General features: G+C 46.7%; 1 protein-coding gene across 2 annotated transcripts in view; it reads left to right on the top strand.

Moving 5' to 3' along the window:
- WDR34 (WD repeat domain 34) overlaps positions 1-23,125 on the top strand; it is a 98,538-nt gene that overhangs the window by 56,519 nt on the left and 18,894 nt on the right. The window contains exon 6 of one of the 2 annotated variants that reach the window (XM_033960202.1): positions 12,915-13,082. The exons of the other annotated variant lie outside the window; for it this stretch is intronic. Within the exon in view, the coding sequence (XP_033816093.1) occupies positions 12,915-13,082 (168 nt within the window). The remainder of the gene's footprint in view (positions 1-12,914; positions 13,083-23,125) is intronic. 2 annotated transcript variants of the gene reach the window in all.

The raw sequence follows: 23,125 nt of genomic DNA, 5'->3' as shown, positions 1-23,125 counted from the left end.
AGGAGAACTTCACGGCCCCTGTATAGGCGCAGGTCGTGGGCAGCAAGCCTCCTGTCTGCAGGATCGCTCTGACTCGGGCTCGACTCTGCCCATTTCGGCGTCCTGCTCCTCTCCAGCCCACTTGAGAGCCGACAAAAGTTTTGCCCACTTGAGGACCGCCGAAAGTTTTGGCGTTCCCTACGACTTCATAAGGCAGAGGAAGGAGGAAGCTCCCCTCCATCTTGTCCCTCCTTCCTCCGCCCGATACCGCTAGAGCCCTGCTGCGGCTCTCTCTTACAAAACTAATAGACACTAGCTAGATATAATTGACAAGTTTTATCCTGATCTGATTCCATGTTCAAGTTCTTACATGATCCTACGTAATATGTTTAAGTTCTGCCCAATTACCAAAGATCATCAGATTTTATTCAATTGTTTAAGTTCTGCTAAGGATCACTAGACTCTATCTAATTGCTTAAGTTCTGCCCAACTGCTAAGGTTCATCAGATTCTATTTAATTGTTTAAGCTCTGTCCAACTGCTACGGTTTCATCAGATTCTATTTAATTGTTTAAGCTCTGTCCAATTGTTAAGGTTCACCAGACTCTACTTATTGCTCCAGTTTTGCCCGATTGTCAAGCCTATCTAATTGTTTAAGTTCTGCCCAATTGCTAAAGCTCACCAGATCCCATTTAATTGTTCTAGTTCTGCCCAGATTCTAGTTCACTAGATTCTATTTAATTGTTCTAGTTCTGCCCAATTCCCAAGCCTATTTAATTGTCTAAGTTCCGCCCAATTGCTAAGGTTCACCAGATTCTATTTTAATTGTTTAAGCTCTGCCCAATTCCTAAGATCCACCAGATTCTTTTTAATTATTCTAGTTCTGCCCACTTGCTAAGACTTTCCTCTGTTCCTGCCTCCCAAAGGCTTCTCCAACCCCACATGAAGCCACACCCGTGGATTTTTCTTCTCCTTCTCTGCTCATCCTCCAATATCACCCTCTGCCTGAAACCCCCCTCTCCCAATTTACCCGACCCCATTAATGTCAGTACTATTTGCCCAGGCGTCAAAATCCCCACGCTATCGCGCACCAGAAATCACCCTTTAAAAAACCCCCCACGAAGAATCAATCATGCCTCCTTAAAGCCCATTCCCCCTGCCAACCTTCCCAACCATGCCTCTGACTCTCTCACCCCAGTCCCGACACTTTACTGCAATGCCAGATCTGCATGCAACAAAACCCAAATTTTGAAGGACCTACATGAAGATCTCGACCCCGGATTCCTATTCATCACTGAATCATGGATTGCAAAAGATGACATATTTACACAAAACAAACTTTGCTCACACGGTTACCAGGGCCTCTTCTCCCCCAGAATTAACCAAAAAGGAGGTGGCTTGGCACTCCTCCACAAATCATTCTTCAATGTCAAGGCTCTCGAAAAGGGTAGCCATGCCTCTCTAGAATATATGCTTGTCTCTGTCAACGACGAACTCCACCCTCACCCACTGGGTATCCTGCTATTATATCGTCCACCATCCCCCTGGAACAAATCCTCTGAACCCGTCCTCGAGACCATTACAAACGCCTTCCTCAAATTTCAAAGATTACTAATCATTGGGGATATTAATCTCCACCTAAACGATACCACCAACAAAGATGCAACTGATTTCAATTACTTCCTCACTTCTTTAGGCTTCCCTCTCCCCCCTGGCACTCTCTCCAACCCATGAAAAAAGGCACACACTGGACATCATCAGTTTCCTAGATCTCACCGATCACAAAACTTCGGTCGATGATACCCATTGGGAACATGTCCCCTGGTCCGACCACTTCCTAGAGGCTTTTTGCCTCCCCATTTTCATGTCTCACTTCGGGTCCCCTCCTCGTTACTCAAACTCCATTACCTTCCAAAAAAAAATTGCTAGCGAACTATTCTGGACCAAATTCCTAAACCTAATTTCCACCATTCCTAGCCCTCCAAACCCTGAATCCAACTGGCACAACTGGATCACCCTCTCTGAGACCACCTACCACTCTCTCGCACCACTATCCACTAATACTGTCATCTACTCCCGCAAGGCCCCTTGGTACCTCCCATATCATAGAGAACTGAAACAGAAATGTCGAATACTGGAACGCAAATGGAAAAAATCTAAATCCCCCACTGACAGACAGTCCTGGAGGGTTAATATTAAGTCCTAAAATACCGAACTAAAAAAAGCAAGGAAGAACTACTACGGTAACAAAATCTCCAGATCCAACAACCAAAGTAATACTTTGTTTAACATCTGGCGTTCCATATCCTCTAAACATGAATCCACCACACTTCCCTCCTCTCCATCTGCCAACGATCTAGCAAAATTCTTCAATGAGAAAGTCACTACCTTACGATTCTCGTTCCCACCAGCCCCTCTTACAACTCTCTGGTGTCTACCGACTCCAACCCGACTAACCGTCGCCAACCATATTCCAGTCGACAGATCCTGGACCGCCTTTGAGCTCGTATCCGATTCCCAGGTCGCTAAGCTCTGCCTCAAGTTGAAATCCTGCAACTGTAGCTTGGACCCTTTCTCCTCCTACCTATACGAGAAAATTCCCACAAAAGCCATCTCATCTCTCCAAACTTATAAATTCTGCCCTACTTTCAGGTCTATTTTCTGCAGAAATGGGACACATTGCCTTATCCCCACTTCTGAAGAAAACGGATCTAGACCCCTCCACACCAGCCAGCTATCGCCCAATAGCAAATATTCCTCTCCTGACTAAGATGCTGGAGTCCATCATATCCACCCAACTCTCATCCTATCTTGAGAGATTCTCCATTCTCCTACCCTACCAACACGGTTTCAGACCCAACTTTAGCACCGAATCCCTACTGGCCTCATTAATCTCAAAGGTCCAACAACTTCACTCTTGCAACAAGTTCGCTTTTCTTCTTCAATTCGATCTTTCTGCGGCCTTCGATATTGTCCATCATGATATACTAATTCTCCAACTTTCTGAAATTGGCATAAACTCAACAGTCCTAGATTGGTTCTCAAAATTCTTACGCTCCCGCTCCTACTTCGTTAACATGAATGGCTCCTCATCCCTCCCTTGGAAACCGATTTGTGGAGTTCCCCACGGTTCACCTCTATCTCCGATTCTTTTCAATGTTTATATGTCCTCCCTGAAACTCCTCCAACTATCCCCCTTGGAAACACTTTACACTTACGCCGATGACATCCTTGTCCTCCTCGAGACTGACTCTAACCTCACCAATCTCTCTTGAGAACATCTCTTCATGTATATCAAACCTCCAATCCTGGGCCCTCACCGTACAAATGAAACTAAACAAGACCAAAACAAAACTACTATGGCTCGGCCCAAAATTAGATCAGCTACCCACCCTCATCCCACTTTCCTCTGGCACCACTTTGCAGCTTGAACACTCAAGCAAAGTTCTGGGCATCATCATTGATTCTACACTGTCCTTTAATGACCACCTTAATTCCCTAGTAAAAAAATGCTTTTTCAATCTTCACATGTTAAGGAAAGTGAGATCCTGTTTCTATCAACAACACTTTGCTGTCCTCGTTCAATCCATCATTCTTTCCAGACTGGATTACTGTAACACCATCTACCTAAGCCTAACAAAGAAAAGCCTTCTTAGACTCCAGCGGATTCAGAACACCGCGGCTAAACTAATCTTTGCAAAAAGCAAATTCTACCACGTCTCCCCGCTTCTGTCTAAGCTTCACTGGCTCCCAATAATCCTTAGAGTTCACTACAAATGCGCCTGCCTAACCTTCAAGTCTACACGGCATCCTTCCTCCCCTTTTTCTACTATCTTGGAACTCCTCGAATCCCAACACCACCAGATCTACTCAAAAATTCAAACTATCCTTCCCCTCTTTAAAAGGCATATCCCATGCAGGAAAATTAGGGACATCCCTCTTCTTCAGGATCACCGAACTCTGGAACAGCTTTACTATCCCGCTTCGGAGTCTGACCTCCCTCCAACTCTTCCGAAAACATTTAAAAACATGGCTTTTCTCTAAAATGTAACGACCTCTCCCTCTTCGATATACTAAGTCTCTCTAAACTTCTCTGTACCAAGTTCTTCTACTTTTCTTTGGAGTTCCTTTCTATATCAATTCCTGTAAACCATGCCGAGCTCTACTTCTGTGGAGATGATGCGGTATACAAACTTAAGGTTTAGTTTAGTTTAGTTTAGTGAGAATATTATGCCTTGTCCTTGGAGAAAGCAAAGATACTTACCTGTAGCAGGTGTTTTGTTCAGAATGTAAGCTCTTTTGAGCAGGGACTGTTTTCTTCTTCTTTTTGACTCTGTGCAGTGCTGCGTGCGTCTGGTAGCGCTATATAAATAATTAATAGTAGTAGTGTTTTCCAAAGACAGCAGACATATATTCTCACAACTTGCCCACCTCTCCTAGTTGGCTTTTTAGCTTTGTCATCAAACTGAAGGTCCCTTGAGCCGACACTGGGCATGAAGACACCGTACACTTGGTAATATCTGTACCATGTTCCATGGATGACATCACCCATATGCCTGCTATTCTCATAGAAAATCTGCTACAGGCTTAAAAACGATAAATCCTTTGGACCGGATGGCATCCATCTGAGGCTAATCAAGGAACTGAAAGGGGCTATAACTGGACTGCTTCAACTAATAACCAATCTGTCGATCAAATTGGGAAGGATTCCAGAAGACTGGAAAGAGGCAAATGTTACACTGATCTTCAAGAAAGATTCGAGGGGAGATCTGGGAAACTACACGCTGGCGAGTCTGACATCGGTACCGGGAAAGATGGTAGCGGCACTGATAAAGGACCGCATCATTGACCATCTTAATGGACACAATCTGATGAGGACCAGCCAGCACGGCATCAGCAAAGGAAGATCTTGCTTGATGAATTTGCTACACTTCTTCGAGGGAGTTAACAGGCAGATAGACAAAGGTGACCCAGTCGACTTTGGATTTTCAGAAGGCATTTGACAAGGTCCCGCATGAACGACTACTTCGAAAAATTGTGAGCTATGGGATTGAGGGTGAAATACGTTGATCAAAAACTGGGCGGATAGAAAACAGAGAGTGGAGGTAAATGGACAATACTCGGACTGGAAAAGCGACACTAGTGGAGTGCCGCAGGGTTCGATGCTCTTCAACATATTTATAAAACGACCAGGAAATTGGAACGACGAGCGAGGTGATTAAATTTGCAGACGATACGAAGTTATTCAGAGTAGTGAAAACGCAGGAGGATTGCGATGACCTGCAACAGGACATAAACACGCTCCAGAAATGGGCCGCAGCAAATGAAGTTTAACGTGGATAAGTATAAGGTGATGCATGTCGGTAACAAAAATCTTGTACACGAATACAGTATGTCTGGTGCAGTACTCTGAGGGACCCCCTCAGGAAAGAGACATGGGAGTTCTGGTCGACAAGTTGATAAAGCTGTCTGTGCAATGTGTGGCGGCGGCGAAAAGGGCGAACAGAATGCTTGGAATGATTAAGAAGGGGATCACGAATAGATCAGAGAAGGTTATCATGCTGCTGTACCGAGCAATGGTGCGACCCCACCTGGAATACTGCATCCAGCACTGGTCGCCGTACTTGAAGAAGGACATGGTACTACTCGAAAAGGTCCAGAGAAGAGCGACTAAAATGGTTAAGGGGCTGGAGGAGGTGTCATACAGCGAGAGATTAGAGAAACTGGGCCTCTTCTCCCTTGAATAGAGGAGACTGAGAGGGGACATGATTGAAACATTCAAGATAATGAAGGGAATAGACTTAGTAGACAAAGACAGGTTGTTCACCCTCTCCAAGGTAGGGAGAATGAGAGGGCACTCTCTAAAGTTAAAAGGGGATAGATTCCGTACAAACGTAAGGAAGTTCTTTTTCACCCAGAGAATGATGGAAAACTGGAACGCTCTGCCGGAAGCTGTCATAGGGGAAAACACCTCCAGGGATTCAAGATAAAGTTAGACAAGTTCCTGCTAGACCAGAACGTACGCAGGTAAGGCTAGACTCAGTTAGGGCTCTGGTCCTTTACCTAAGGGCCACCGTGGGAGCGGACTGCTGTGCACGATGGACCACTGGTCTGACCCAGCAGCGGCAATTCTTATGTTCTTTGCTATATAGAAGATTGAAAGAATGAATAAATAACTGGATCGATGACAAATAAGAATCTACAGAATGTTAGATATTGAAATATTCTGATGGACCCAACATAGATTATATGAACATTTCACTGCTGGTTAAGTGTAAGGGTGGAAACCTTTTAGTGAGGATTGTTGTTTATTTTCCCCTATAATAGTAAGTTTTGGGAATTATATTCTAGTACATGCACATAAAATACAACTTAAAATTATACCTTACCCCCCTCCTCAAACACACATATTAGTATGTGCTATGACAAATAGGTGACTACAGATGTGTATAGGAGAGGAGTTTGGATGAAATGCAGAAGAATCACTTAGCTTATAAAATAAACACACGTTATTTCAGTTGCATACATTTTGCTCTTAAGCAAGTGTAAATGTATGCAGCCATACTGTAGCCATGATTTTCATCAGATTTTGTGCTGGTATTTTATAAAAATATATGTGCTTATGTGCCTTTATAAAATTGCCCCAATAGATATGTTTTAGCCTTCCCAAATCACCCCTTAAATGACATCTAACATTTTGATGCCCAGTTTTGCAATGTCCTCTTGCAATTTTTCACAGTCCTCTTGTGATTTACCAATTATGAGCAACTTTGTGACATCAGCAAATTTAATTATCTCACTAGTTATTCCCATCTCTAGATCATTGGTAAATATGTTAAAAAGCAGCAGCCCCAACATAGACCTCTGGGAAACCCCATTATTTAGCCTTCTCCACAGGGCCACCATCAGAAATTTCTGGGCCCCTTACTGAGCAATCCTATTGGGCCCCCACGCACCCTTCCCCCCCCGACCCCCCCTTCTTCCATGGGCCGAATACACACATACTTTTCTCTGTCGCCGCACTCTTTGACCAAAAGATTTGTAAGCCTGCAACCATGTCAAGGTAGACTCTTTCAGCAGGGCCCTAACCTAACCTAATCTATACCTATCTATTCTAAACTAACATATGTCTAATACTGAACTAATAACAAACTAACAAACATCTGCATAATAAATAACTAATAAATAATAGTGCTAGTAGCTATAATTCACTTTTGAATGTAAAATCTCAGTTAAGGATTTCTTTTGACCTTTGTAGGCCAGAAGTAGATCACAATTGCACAATATTTTTTGTAACAAGTATTAAATGTGTTTTTATAAATACTGTAAGCTTAATAAATATATCAGAAAAAACTACACATCTGAGCGCATATCTAAACATACACATCTGAGCGCATATCTGAACATACACATCTGACTGTATATGTGAGCGCATATCTAAACATACACATCTGAGTGCATATCTGAACATACACATCTGTATGATCCCATCCTCCTCAGCTTGCCTATAGCTGCATCATGCATGTTAAAAATGTACGATATGTTGATATGTGTACCTTCCTTCCTTCCCATCCATCCTCCTCAGCCTGTCCTTACACATCCACAGCTGCATGTTGATGATGATGTATATGTTATGATGATAAATAAGTGCATATGAGCACATCATTAACATGCAGCTATGGATGAATATATAATGATGTTATGAGTGTGCACCTCTTCCTTCCCATCCTCCTCAGCATGTCACATACAGCATGTTACATTACACAGACTTTGTGTAATGGAACATGTTGTATGTGACATGCTAAGGAGGATTGGAAGGAAGAGGTGCACACTCATAACATCATTATATATTCATGAATCAATCTGATAATCATCACCACCAGGCTGTGTGTGTTATGGGATGGAGGAAGAAAGGTGCATGGAATGGAGGAAGAAAGGTGCATGTTTAAATTGCGCGGGGACAGAAATCCCACCCGTCCCCGCGAGGAATCCCCTCCGTCCCCGCCCGTCCCTATAAACTACAGAAATAGTTATTTCATTTAATTATGCTACTGAATTAAAGGCTCTAGTAGAAACCCATTTAAAAATAAGCAAAAAGACTTTATTAATTTGGAAATATTAATTGGGAAGAATACATACTTTGTAAACGGGTTTCTACCAGAGCCTCTAATGTTTATAAATTTTTATCAACACAACTAATATACTACTTTATCCTGAAGCAAAAAAGAAAATAATTTTTTTTCCTACCTTTGTTGCCTGGTTTCTGCTTTCCTCATGTTCTCATTTAATTCCTTTCATGCACTGTCTCTCTTCTTTCTGCGTCTTCCATTTGCTCTGTTACTGTGCCTCTCCCTTTCTCCCCCCTCCCAAATTGGTCTGGCACCCATCTTCTTCCCTCCGCTCCCCCCATAGTCTGGCATCTCTGTCTTTTTCCCTGCCAGTGTCTTCTCCCCACTCTCTCTTCCCCATTTCCTTTCAGCGTCCTTCTCCCCCCCATCTTCCCCATGTCCTGTCAGCATCCTTCTCCCCCCCTCTGTCTTCCCCATGTGCTTTCAGCGTCCTTCTCCCCTCCATCCCGACTTCCCCATGTGCTTTCAGCGTCCTTCTCCCCCCCTCCCGTCTTCCCCATGTCCTTTCAGCGTCCTTCTCCACCCCTTTGTCTTCCCCATGTCCTTTCAGGGTCCTTCTCCACCCCTTTGTCTTACCCATTTCTCTTAAGCGTCTTTTCTTCTCCACTCCACCTTTCCTTCCTTTCTCCTTCCCTGCCCCTTACCTTTGTGGCGCTTCCCCACCCGACCGACAACAGAACAGGCCCGGTCGGACAAACCTCCCTGCCCTGTAGCCGCAAATCTAAATTACCTTCTTATTGGAGTATTGAAGCTGCTGTAAGAAGGTAATTTAGATTCGCGGCTGCAGGGCAGGGAGGTTTGTCGGCCGGGCCTGTTGTCGGTCGGTCGGGAGATGCGCCACAAGGCTAAGGGGCCTGACCGGCTGTGCACACTCCCTCCAGGGCCCCATGGCTGTACCCGGGGTGGACCGCTACCCCCCCCCCCTTCGGTACACGACTGCCTTTTCCCTACCTGCCCTGCCGCAAGCAGCCGACTGGAAGTCTTTCCGATGTCAGCGCTGACGTCGGAGGAAGGGAGGGCTTTGCTTAAGGGAGGGCTTTGCTTAAGGGAGGGCTTTGCGGCAGGGCAGGTAAGGAGAAGGAGAGGAGACTATGCTTGTGACCCTGGGGAGCCCGGGCCCCCTGTCAGCTCCGGGCCCCTGAATGCAGGACTGGTAGTACTGCCCTGATGGCGGCCCTGCTTCTCCATTGAGAATATTGATCATTTAACCCTACTCTCTGTTTTCTTTTAACCAGTTCTTAATCCATAATAGGACATTACCTCCTATCTCATGACTTTCTAGTTTCCTCAGAAGTCTTTCATGAGGTGCTTTGTCAGATTCCTTTTGAAAATCCAGATACACAATATTGACCACCTCACCTTAATCCACATGTTTACTTACCCCTTCAAAGAAATGTAATGGATTGGTGAGGTAGGATTTCCCTTGACTGAATCCATGCTGGCTTTGTATTAATCCATGCCTATGTATATGCTCAGTAATTTTGTTCTTTATAATAGTTTCTACCATTTTGCCCGGCACCGACATCAGACTGGCTGATCTATAATTTCCTGGATCACCTCTGGAACCCTTTTTAAAAACTGGCTTTACATTTTCCACCCTCTAGTCTTCCGGTACCACACTGGATTTTTAAAGATAAATTACAAATCACTAACAATAACCCTGCAAGTTCATTTTTCAATTTTTTCAGTACTCTTTAATTTGTCATATTTTCCCATTACATCTTCCAGTGTTACTAAGATTTGGTTCAGATTCTCTGACTCATCAGCATTGAATGCCATTTCTGGCACTGGTATCTCCCCTATATCTTTCTCAGTGAAGACGGAAGCAAAGAATTAATTTAATCTCTCTGCTTATGGCCTTGTCTTCCCTGAGCATCCCTTTTACTCCTCGGTCATCTAGGGACCAGTTGATTCTTTTGCCAGCTTCTCATTTCTAATATATAAAAAAAAATTCTTACTTTGTTTTTGCCTTCAACACGATCTTCCTTCCAAAGTCTCTCTTTGCCTTCCATATCAGCACTTTGCATTTGACTTATTTATGTTATGTTATGTTTATTAGCATTTGTTATACCGCATCACCATATTACATATTACTTGCAGTTCCTTATGCTGTTTTTCTGTTGTTTTCAGACAGAACTTTCTTCCATTTTCTGAAGGCTTTTCTTTTAGCTCTAATAGTTTCCTTTACCACACATGTAAACCATGATGGCTATTGTTTGGCCTTCCTTCTTCTTTTTTAATACATGAAATATATCTGGTCTGGGTTTCCAGGATGGTATTTTTGAATAACATCCATGCCTTATGGATGTTATTTCTTTATAGATTTCTTTATAGATTGAGTGGGTGTATAGAATACTCCTCATGTGAGGTGCTTAAGATGAGTATCTCAGATTCCCTCCTGTTATACAGGTGCTTGGTTACATTTACATTTCTGGAGTGGTCTGGTGGGACAGTGGTCATAACTGCCTATTTTCTTTTATTTACATCTACCAGAATAATTTAAATTCTTATTCATTCTGTTTCATTGTTTGAAAATTTAGGATAAATGTTTAGGCATGTTAGCCTAAATGTTGTTTTTTCTTTATTCCTTCTGGCATATGGCTTGGATTTGGGAGAAAATGTCCAATAGCACCTCCTTCCTGCTATTAGTAAAACTAGGGAAGTTCTAGTGTTAACTTTGTTTAAAAAAAATGCTGAGGAGCTGCAGTCTACATGGTGCCTTGTTTGGGCAAGGTTTTCAATTCCTTCTCTTTATAGGGAGTAAAACCCATGTGTCTAGATTGGTCTGGTAGGACTCAAGGAAAGAAAATTAGCAGTTAAGACCAAATTTTTCCAGAGAGTATCTGGAAAATGAGATTTTGTTTATGTGCATGTTTGTGTGGGTTTTTTTTTACTTAGGGGTGGGGTAGGGTTGGCAAATCAAAGTCCTGACTTAAACCATGTTGAAATATGGCAAGACCTAAAATGAATTGTCCATGCAAGAAAGCCCTTAAATGTCAAAGTTAAAACAGTTCTGTATGAGAATAGACCAAAATTCCTCTGGAGCAGTGTGAGAGACTAATTAATAGTTACAAAGAACATTTAGTTTAAACCATTATTACTCAATGAATTGAAGGGTTTACATATTTTTTTCACAAAGGATACTTATTCAGTTTTGTTAATATATTTCGGTTTTTCCTTGTCTGAATTATTTACTTAATGGGGTTATCTTTCTTTCTTATCAAAGTTTAGATTAGGATCTTCTCATGTTTTAGGGCCAGATTCATTAAGCTGACCAATTGTGTCCAGACAGATTTGCGACCAGTTTGCGACCTGATTCACTAACCTGCCTCCCGATTCGATCTGTCCATGCAAATGAGGGAAACAGCATGCAAAGCAGGAAGGCAGTGATTCACTAAAAAGAAAAAGGAACACCGATTGGGCTGGCCGATCCCAAAACAAGCGACTGCTTCTAGTTCATTGCAAATGGAGGTGCAATGAACTAGAAGCCACATTCAGGCTAGAAGCCACAAGCAGGCCTGTTGGCCAAAACATGTACATGTCGAGTCATTGAGCTATTGGATGAATAAAGTCATTTGAACCATGAGTAAAAGGGCATTTTTTCAATAATTTGTGGCCATCAATCTGTTTAGGACAATTCCACTCCTTACTTTATGTATCTGTTGAGTTCCAGAACACGCCGCAGTGCAGCCCCTTTTTAAACCAGCAGGTTAAAACCACAGAGTCGCGTAAAGTAAAGGGCTTGCGAAATGGTTATAGCTTGGAGTCTCTCTTTCAGGAGTTCAACCTCTTCCATTGCACAATTCGAGAGAACAGTGTGCACACAGGTGAAGGACTTGGCAAGATGACCACACAGGCAGTGGCAGTACTCCGGTGTAGAGGGAAAAAAAAGTTGAAACGGCATGGGGAGGAGTCAAATTTGATCTCCTGTCACATGTGGAGAGAGGAGAGTTCCCGGCCTGTGCTGTGCCGCTGTTTGTTTGTGTCCCGTTGAAAGGATCAGCCCAGGCAGGCACATGCGAGGTGAGTGTGCTGATCTGCAGGCAGAAGCATGCTGTGCTGGCATTGCTGACAAGTCTGAACCGCTGAGCACCAGCCCTTCCACACTCCATGGGGCTGCCAAAAGGTAGCTTTTCTCTATCTCACCACCTAGAATTTATTTTAACTGTTACCTGCCTATGCTCTCTGCAGCATTATTCAGAAACACTGCCTTGTTTTAAAATAATAGCTAAACCGCTAAGAACCCTTAAGGACTCAGTAGACAATAAAGTCCAAACTAAATTTCAAAAAAGAAAAAGAGTTGGCTCACAGTCAAAATTTTCCCAAGAGAAAATTGGGAAAATTTGACTGTGAGCCAACTCTTTTTCTTTTTTGTTTTAAAATAACCATACAAAAAAATAAAGCTCTTCCTTGCGCAGTGAGCATGCGCAGACCATCTACAGGCAAAGAAGATGGTCTGCACATGCATCAGGATCACTCTCCAGTGACCTGTGTAGTCGGTGAGCGTGCCTCCGATCGCCCCTATTTGCATGAAGACACGTTGTGGATTGGTCGGCCAGGAAGACTCAACCACGGATTGCACACGCAAAGGGAGGTTAGTGAATCTGGCCCTTAGTCAGAAATTGTGCTATAGATCGCCCTGAGGGGTTCACAGACTTTATTAGCACTGTGTATTGCTGTTGTGCCTGTTCACACACCATTGCTTAGGCAACATTAAATCCTTCTTGTGGGTGCTGCTTCAGGTAAACATTGCTAAGCACAGGCCAGCACTAAAGTCTTGATTAACAGCTATCTTTTTTTGGACTAGGTCAACTGGCTGTCCAATTTCAGCCGCAGCCACTACTTCCAGATTTTAAGTGTGTCTACAGACGGGAAGATTCTTGTGTGGCAACTGGAAGGAGAAGAGCATCTCACACTTGTTAATGGCTATGCTCTGATTGCTCAGCAAATACCTCGGAATACAAAAGTAAACAAGGTCTGCATTAGAGAAACCCTAAAAAATGTAACTTACATGAAACTGACTGTACTAAATGTCAAGTGCCAGGGGGAGGGACAAAGGGGGAGTAGAATTTGTAGTGAAAGTTGAAATGAAGTTCCTTATCTTCCTGCTATACCAGTCCAGACACATGGGTTTATGCTCCTCAACCAGCAAATGGGAGCAGAACACAACTTTTTCTGCAGACAAGCAGGAGAGATGGCAGGCACACTTGTTGGTGATATCTTATGATAGAACCACCCTGCATAATGTTCTCTTTGAGCCAAGAGAAAAATAATTGGCCTTGCTCTCGAAATCTCAAAGAGGCCTGTACTCACATATCCATCCTACCTGCTCACAGGAAGTATCTCCACTTCTGCATAGGTCCCTGGTACTTCCAAAACAAGGTCTTGCCCTTTGGACTAGCCTCATGTCTTCACAAAATGCTTAAATAGTTTAACTACAGCCTCCACAAAATGATAATATTATAGTTATTTTTTTTATGATTTTTTTATGTATTTATGTACTTTAGTTTTTAATTAGTTCTTCCTTCTCCTATTTTTTCTGCTATGTACTCTAGTCTTAATTATATGTGAACCGAGTCGAGCTCCACTGGGAGATGACCTGGTATATAAACCAAAGATTAGATTAGATTAGATTATAGTTGCAGTATTACTTTGCACATGGGGTTTCATGTATTTCCCTACTTAGACACTGGTTGATCAAGGCTTCATCATCACATGCAGCTCAGCATGCCATAAACTCAACAGTTTGTCTGCTCGAGCTTCTAGGGTTTGCCATCAACTACAAAAAGTCACATCTATAGCCATCTCGAACCTTAGAGTTCATAGGAGCACTCTTGAAAACCATTCAGAGGGTCAACAATCTCATTTACCTGTGTCAAACAATCTCCACCCTCAAGCGCGCTTCCATATTCCAGATATTATGTCTCCTTGGTTACATGGCATCATGGCATGGTTCATGTGACCCCATTCACATGTCTTCACTTCAGAATCCCACGGTGGACCTTATCAGCCCAATGGACCCAAGCAGTGGTCCCTATCTGTTCCAGTACAAGTTACTATAGATCTCCGTCATGCTGTCTAGTGATGGATTGTAGCACACAATCTACTCAGAGTCTTCCTTTTCAACGCCCTCACCACTAAAAACTTCTAACCACAGATACTTCATTGCTGGCTTAGGGAGTTCTTCTTGACAGTCTCCACACTCAGAGAATGTGGCCTCACCACATCAATCTTCTAGAGCTATGAGCGATAGGAAACACTCTCAAAACATTCCAGGACTGCCTCTCAACAGGTAGTTCTCATCCGCACGGACAACCAGGTTGCTGTGTTCTGTTTAAACAGACAAAGAGGCATGGGATCTTATCCCCTTTGTGTAGAGGCAATCTAAATTTGTAAGTTTTTATTTATTTTTAATAAACATACAGTTCAACATCTGTGAAACTTAGCGGTTTCTTCAATACCCGCTCTCAACACAATTCACCACAAAGATACAGTGGTGTGGGGTATAATCATACCCCACCCCCCCTCCCAATTTCTATAACCAAATTCTTAAACCCAACCCAACCTATCCCCATCACCTTGGTTCTCAATGATAAAACACGTAAACATTAAGCACTCTGTAAAAAAAATAAAACCAGAAAGTTCTGTCCATAGTCCTCATTGTCACAGAAAGAGACTAACATCTTCTAGGTTGCAACGGAACCAGATAAAGTTTCCAACTCAAGATAATGGCTCCATACATCCTGATGCCACAATTTGGTGTGCAAAGCCACAATGCGATACTGATCACATATCCACCCCAATTGGTGCTGCACATGGTTGATATCTGGCCTCACTTGTCCTCTGCAATATTGTGCAGCTGTGAAGGCCAGTCTCAGTATCTTATCCCTCAAGTCCACAATTTCCCTCACTCATGAGCCCAAGAGAGCCATCTTCATGGTAATAGGCCCATCACATACAACCAGTTGTTGCACATAGTTCGTCTTGCTTCCAAAAATCTTGCAAAGCAGGACACTCCCATCATGCTTAAAGGTGCCTAACTCCCTACAACCCCTCCAGTAATGTGCATCCCCCTTACCCTCCATATGTCCCATCATTAGGAGTGTCCTGTACCAATGCACCTAACACCATAATTGCATTTTCTAAAGTCTGAGGGGCATAAGACACACAAAAGGTTCATGAACAAATATCACCCCATTCTTTAATAGAGTGGCCCAAGTCTTTTAACCATGCTTTCATATATCTGGTTTTAAACTCTGTAGCTTCATGAATAACTTTATACAAGAATAAGACTAGCCTTACTAGGTCAGACCAATGGTCCATCAAGCCAGTAGACTGTCCTCACGGTGGCCAATCCAGGTTGCCAGTACCTGGCAAAACCCCAAAGAGTAGCAACATTCCATACTACCGATCCAGGGCAAGCAGTGGCTTCCCCCATGTCTTTCTCAATAACAGACTAACCTTTCTTAAAACCAGCTACGCTATCCACTGGTTTTATAAGGTAGAAATAAAACCTCTAATGTACAATGTCAGCTTTCTTTCCCTATTACAAAACACAGCGTGGTAACCTTATAAACAAGACACTGTAATATACAATGCGATAGAAAGGAAAAAAAAACAACACATGCAAGAACAGCAGAACGGGCGAGTCTGTACAGATTTGAATTAGTTAGATAAGTCCTTCCCAAAAAGGACAGATAATTAGTTAAATCGGTCCTTCCCAAAAGGACAGGTAATCTGTGGGGTTCCCAAAACCACCACTATAAACTCATAAAGGGTCAAAAACCTCAAGAGACTTGCCAAAAGCCTCAATAATCAAATAAGGGTGTGGAAGAGGGCAGAGACCAGTGAGCACTAGAAAACAGATACTCACTTAGACCCGGCACCAAATCTCCAATCCTGGACGAGCCCCCAGCTGAAACGACCAGGTCCCAATTTGCAGTAGCCTCGTTCTGCTGTCCTGACTACAGATGCATTTGGGGACACCTCTTTAGAAAGAAAAACACACACACACAAACACACATGCAAATAGGCAAAAATATATCTCTCTCCTTCTTTATTCAGAGTACAGCATACACTGTAGGAAAGACCATATATGGTAACAGGATACATAAAAGCAACTAGAAAAAAGGTAGCAAACATAGGGGGAAGGGGAAATAGCAGGAAGCTTCCATTATCCCAGGACAAGCAGGCAGCATATTCTCTACATGTGGGTGACGTCATCCATGGAGCCCTGACGTGGACAGCTTTTCAAGTAAACTTGATTGAAGATTTCAAGTTTGCTGGTGTTGCGCCACGCATGTGTGTGTGCCTTCCTGCTCCACTAGAGGGCGCATCCCCTCCTCATGGTCTTCAGTTCTTAGTTTTCCGCGGAGCCAGAAAGCCCTGTCGTTTTTCTCTCCGTGTGTTCTGTGCCTTTCTAGCACCACGGCTTCTTTGTTTTGTACTGGGAGTCGCTGTGCGCTTTTTTTGCCTTCGTTCGTTTGTCGAAAAAAACAAAACAAAACGCAACATCCATTCGAACTCGGCATCCGGGGGCTCCCGGGTTGCCGTGGCCTTTGGGCCTCGATCGGTTAGGGCCTGTTTTTCCTATGTCCCAGTCTCTTACCGGGTTTAAAAAGTGCACCCAGTGCGGTCGGCTGATGTCCATCACCGACCCACATCGGTGGTGTATCTTGGGGGGCTGACCATCCGACCGATGCTTGTCCCAGGTGTGCGACTTTTCAGAACCGTGCCCTGCGACGTCATCGGGCCCGAATAGCTGAACTTTTTGCTGTGGAAATGGCTCTGGTCTCGGCCTCGACCTCGGCCCCAGCTTCGACGTCGGCCTCGAAGACCTCGGCCCAAGTAAGACCTCGGCCTCGAAGGGATTGACTCCGGCCTTGAAGACCTCGGCTCCGGGTAAGACCCCTCTTTCTTCCTCTTCAGGGTCAGCGCTGGCGAGGAAGCCAACTTCGGAGTCTCCGGCCGTTCATGGTGGGAGTGCTCTTCCACCGGCCCCGTCGAGACTGGCCAAGCCCTCAAAACGTGCTTCCACCTCCAGGGAATACTCATCCTCGAGGTCGGCCTCAGTGGAATGCACCGCTGCACCTGATATGCCTTCGATGCTTTCGGTGCCCATGTTTCAGGAGATGTTAAGGGCTATGATATCCTCGGAGCTCTCCTCGGCTTTGGCCCATTTGACCCCGGCCTCGACCTCACGTGCGCCGGACCAGCATGAGCGTAGTGTCGAGGCCCCTCGGGGCAAGGTGCGTCAGTCTCGGCGCCTCTCCTCCACGGACTCCTCTCCTCGATTCTCGGGGCGTACGGGGTCGAAGCGCCGTTCGACCCCCGTCTCTTAGTTTGGCAAAATGTCCCCGGGACTCCACCCCCAAGGCGGGGTAGGTCCCCGGGTGGTTGCCCTGCTGGTGATCTCTGGGTTTCGGAGTTGTCTTTGTCCAATCCCCGGTTGTTTAAGTTGCCCTCCTGGTCCAGGGCTCCGCTCTGGGAGGCCGCGGCTTTGAAGGGGTCTCCTCCGTGTTCCCGCGGAGTGTCGCCTCGGCATCGGAGGACCTCGGTGCCTCGGACCCCGGGGTCCTCACCTTGGCCATCCTCGAGGTGTCGGCAGTCCTCAACCCCGCCCCGTTCCCTCAGCAGGGCGTCTTGGGGCTCGGGACTGGGCACTGATAGGCCGCCGCATTACTCTCGGGAGGCTTCTCTCTCTTTTTCGATGGTGCCTCGGTCTCGTTCGACCACCCCCCTCGAGGGCCGGTCGGACAGTTAGCCGTCCTTCACCCGGTTTGTTCAGGACATGGGGAAGGTGCTCCATCTCGAACTCCAGTCCGACTCAAAATACACCAAGGAGTTTTTGGAGGAGATGGACCTCCCTTGTCCTCCTCAGGAGTCTTTGCAGCTCCCTTTGAATCCAGTGTTGCGCCAGGCTTTCTTCCGGAATTTGGAGACCCCCTATGCGGTCCCAGCCATTCCGTCCAAAATGGAGTCTCGATACCGGACCGTCCCTTGTCCGGGGTTTGAAAAGGCGCAACTTTCCCACCAGTCCCTGCTGGTGGAATCTTCTCTGAAGAAGTCATCCTTCCAGGGTCTCCGCAGCGGTCCCACCTGACTGGGAGGGGAGGACAATGGATAAGTTTGGCAGACGCCTCTACCAAAACTCCATGATGGCCAACTGGGTCCTAAACTATAATTTTATCTTCACCTCGTATCTTAAGGTCCTGGTCAAGTCCTTGCCCGCTTTTCAGGGTGACTTGCCCGTCTCCTGCCGTGCGGAGTTTGGGCAGCTGGTGGACTCTCTTTTGCAGCTGTGTCTGCACATGTTCCATGCGGCTTACGATGCATTTGAGCTCTCCTCTTGGGTCTCCGCCTTTGCGGTGGCCATGCGTCGTTTGGCGTGGCTCCGCATCGTCGATATGGACCCCAATTAGCAGGATCGCTTGGCCAATCTTCCCTGTTTGAGGAATGAACTCTTTGACGACTCGATCGAGGCGGCCACTAAGCGCCTCTCGGAGCACGAACGTTCCTTTGCCTCTTTGGTGCGGCCCAAGCCAAAGCCCACCCCTCCTAAGGCTTATCAGCTGCCGCCCCAGCGGTACCCGCAGAAGTCTACCCCTGCCTTCCATCGCCCGCCTCCTTGGCGCCAGCAGCAGCAGCGGGCTCCTCCGAAACCTTAGACCCAGGCTGTGTCTAAGCCTGCGCTGTCTTTTTGACTGGCTGGGCGGCAGGGGGCTGGCCCCCGCCACCTTGACGTTGGCTCCTCTTCCTATCGGGAGCCGTCTTCGGACTTTCTACCCCAATTGGGCCCGCATTACCTCGGACGCTTGGGTCCTCAGCGTTATCAGAGAGGGGTACTCGCTGAACTTTCGGGAGTTGCCTCCAGGCTGTCCTCCCGTCGTGTCTCTTTCAAATCGGGCACAGCTTCCTTTGCTCCTTCTGGAGGCTCGGGCCCTTCTTCACCTTCGGGTGGTGGAGGAGGTTCCCCCTTGTCAGCGGGGACAGGGGTTTTACTCCAGGTACTTCCTGGTCCCCAAAAAGACTGGGGACCTCCGTCCTTCCTGGACCTCCGGAAGCTGATCAAGTTCCTGGTTCGGGAAAAGTTCAGGATGCTTTCACTCCCGGTTTTGTACCCGTTGATGGACGAGGGGGACTGGTTGGTAGCAGCGGAGGCTGATAGCAGCGGAGAGAGACAGATAGCAGCAGAGAGAGGCAGATAGCAGCGGAGAGAGACTGAAGGAGGCATCGGAGAGAGGCTGATAGCAGCGGAGAGAGACAGATAGCAGCAGAGAGAGGCAGATAGCAGCGGAGAGAGACTGAAGGAGGCATCGGAGAGAGGCTGATAGCAGCGGAGAGAGGCAGATAGCAGCGGAGAGAGGCAGAAGAAAGCAGATAGCAGTCGAGAGAGGCAGTTTGAACAGAGGGACAACAGCGGAGAGGAAAGAGCAGAGGGGAAGCAGAACAGAGAGAGCGGAGTCGAGGGGAAGAGGCGAGAGATAACTCCGCCTACCCCCCCGACGTCACCAGCTGAACTCCCCCCCTAAAAGGGGAGGAGCCAACGGCGAGGAGACCAGCTTGTTGGAGTTAGAAGGTGCTGAGCAGCTCAACTTGACCCGACGCACGTGGGGGTGGGAGGAAGCTGAACGGAGTTGAGCTGTGATAGCAAATAGCAGCAGAGAGAGGCTGATAGCAGCGGAGAGAGACAGATAGCAGCAGAGAGAGGCAGATAGCAGTGGAGAGAGACTGAAGGAGGCATCGGAGAGAGGCTGATAGCAGCGGAGAGAGACAGATAGCAGCAGAGAGAGGCAGATAGCAGCGGAGAGAGACTGAAGGAGGCATCGGAGAGAGGCTGATAGCAGCGGAGAGAGGCAGAAGCAGCGGAGAGAGGCAGAAGGAAGCAGATAGCAGTCGAGAGAGGCAGTTTGAACAGAGGGACAACAGCAGAGAGGAAAGAGCAGAACGAGCAAAGGGGAAGCAGAACAGAGAGAGCGGAGTCGAGGGGAAGAGGCGAGAGATAACTCCGCCTACCCCCCTGATGTCACCAGCTGAACTCCCCCCTAAAAGGGGAGGAGCCAACGGCGAGGAGACCAGCTTGTTGGAGTTAGAAGGTGCTGAGCAGCTCAACTTGACCCGACGCACGTGGGGGTGGGAGGAAGCTGAACGGAGTTGAGCTGTGATAGCAAATAGCAGCGGAGAGAGGCTGATAGCAGCGGAGAGAGACAGATAGCAGCAGAGAGAGGCAGATAGCAGCGGAGAGAGACTGAAGGAGGCATCGGAGAGAGGCTGATAGCAGCGGAGAGAGACAGATAGCAGCGGAGAGAGACTGAAGGAGGCATCGGAGAGAGGCTGATAGCAGCGTAGAGAGGCAGATAGCAGTGGAGAGAGGCAGTTTGAACAGAGGGACAACAGCGGAGAGGAAAGAGCAGAACGAGCAGAGGGGAAGCAGAACAGAGAGAGCGGAGTCGAGGGGAAGAGGCGAGAGATAACTCCGCCTACCCCCCCCCGATGTCACCAGCTGAACTCCCCCCATAAAAGGGGAGGAGCCAACGGCGCACAGCCGTTCGGCGCGCGGCGAAGGCGAGCGGCAAAGGCGCTCGCCTTAGCGAGAGCGCCTTTGAGAAGGGCTTTGAGAAGGGCCTCAAGGGAGGGCTCCGGAACAACCACCAAAGAAAAGAACTCCACACATACCAGGCACATACAAATAGTTACATAACATTTAGACTATCTTTTCTACTTAACTCTCATTCCCTTCTATCTTTTCTATTCAACTCTCATACCCTTCTAGCTAGTAAACAAGCAGACAGTCCTCTCATACCAGACCCTACCAGTCTTTCTATCCCTTCCACTCTCAATCTCACACTCTGAAACTATCTTAAAAAAAAAAAAAAAGGTTTCTTTTTTTCTTAGAAATGGCAGGAAGAACGAGGAATGCGAAGACTACAATCAAGACCGGCAGCCCAGTCACAGAAGGAATCCAGGGGATGGCCTCGGTTCACGTGCAGACAGAGGGAAAACCAGGGCAGAGAGCAGAGGTCTCTGTACAGACCGAGGCCCTCCCCATCCCCATCCCCAAGCAGACAACTACAGCCTCCACACAGACGGACGAGATAGACCAGCTAGACGGAGACATCTTGCGAGAGCTGATGAGTCTAAGAGAGGAGGTGAAGCGCTTGAGGAGCATCAGAGAGGACGAGACATTCATTGACGAGGTTATCCAAGAGCTGTCCCAGATCACCGAGCAGGAGCCAGGCAAGATCATCCTCAAGACGCCCAAACTGACCAAACCTACAACTTTGGCACCAACGACTGGGGTGCAGGAGGAGGATGGGGACGCTGACTCTTGGCAGCTGGTAACCTCCTCCACAAGAAAACACAGAAAACATTCTTCTAATTCTTCTTTTTCATCTCCTGTCTCCTTCTCTTGCACACAGGGCAGCCCTACATCAACCCCACTAATAACCTTGAGGAACAGATTCCAGGTACTACAGGAAGGACCCGCGAGCGAGGCACAGGAGGTCAACATTCAGACAGTCCCAGTTCCAGAGACAACTAATCAGCTCCCCTCAAAGAAGCACAGAGTAGTGGTCATTGGGGACTCCCTGCTGAGGGGCACCGAGGGACCAATCTGCAGACCGGATATGCAGTCGAGAGAGGTTTGCTGCCTGCCAGGGGCCAGGATCTGGGACGTGACCGCCTGCCTAGACCGACTCATCAGGCCCGAGGACTACTTCCCCATGCTCCTTATTCACGTGGGTACGAACGACACTGCCAGGAACACCCCAGAGAACATACCTAAGGACTTTGGAGCCCTGGGTGAGAGGCTGAGACAGATGGGAGCGCAGGTGGTCTTCTCCTCGATCCTCCCTGTAAGAGACAAGGGAAGAGCCAGGGAGGAGCGTATCCAGAGGACGAACGAGTGGCTACATGAATGGTGCAGGGACATGAACTTCGGCTTCCTGGACCATGGAGAGGCACTAAAGGGACTGCAGGGACCAGATGGACTCCACCTGACAAGGAGAGGCAAGAACGTCTTCGGACATCGACTAGCCCACCTCCTCCGAAGGGCTTTAAACTAGGTAAGTTGGGGGAGGCATGTACTAGCGCAGTAAGGAATTTTCCAGGAGAGGTGAATCGACACTCCATTTCTGAGACCGAGGTAAGTTCACACAGTAAAAACAATCATACAAAAGCCACTCAAACTCAGGCGGGAAATTCTACACAGGGTCTTAGCAAGCATAAAGTATGGAGGGCTATGTATGTTAATGCACACAGCTTAGGCAATAAAATTCTAGAATTAGAAACAGAGATAACGAACGCCGACCTCGATGTAATAGCGATATCTGAGACTTGGTTCACAGACTCACATGGGTGGGACATGGCTATACCAGGATACAACTTACTTCGTCGGGACAGAGAGGGAAGGATAGGGGATGGGGTAGCACTATACACTAGAGATAACATCAAAGTCACCAGAATCACAGATGTCAACTACACCGGGGAATCACTCTGGGTGAACCTGGCCAGAGGAAACGAAAAATGCTTGTATCTGGGTGTAGTATACAGGCCCCCAAAACAGCAGGAAGACAGGGATATGGAACTAATCAAAGACATTGAGAACATCACTTTACGCGGGGACACGGTTCTGCTAGGGGACTTCAATATGCCCGACGCTGATTGGAAGACACTTTCCGCTACTACCAGCGGCAGCAGAAGGCTTTTAACCTCCATAAAAGGGGCGCGACTCAAACAAATGGTGCTGGAGCCCACCAGAGATCAGGCGACACTGGACCTGATACTCACCAACGGAGAAAGCGTTTCAGAAGTTTCGGTAGGCGATACACTAGCCTCCAGCGACCACAACATGGTATGGTTCAACATCAAGATAGGCTTCACTAGATTAAACACAGCAACAAAGGTCCTCGACTTTCGGGGCACTGATTTTAAACGCATGGGAGACTTCGTCCATCAGGCGCTACAAAACCAAGCTGAAACCAACAATGTAGAGGCTATGTGGTCAATCCTGAAATGCAC

This window comes from Geotrypetes seraphini, chromosome 10, assembly GCF_902459505.1.
Source record: "Geotrypetes seraphini chromosome 10, aGeoSer1.1, whole genome shotgun sequence".
Classification (NCBI taxonomy): Eukaryota; Metazoa; Chordata; class Amphibia; order Gymnophiona; family Dermophiidae; genus Geotrypetes; species Geotrypetes seraphini.
The sequence above is the reverse complement of the archived record's forward strand: the minus strand, read 5'-3'. Positions and strand labels throughout refer to the sequence as shown.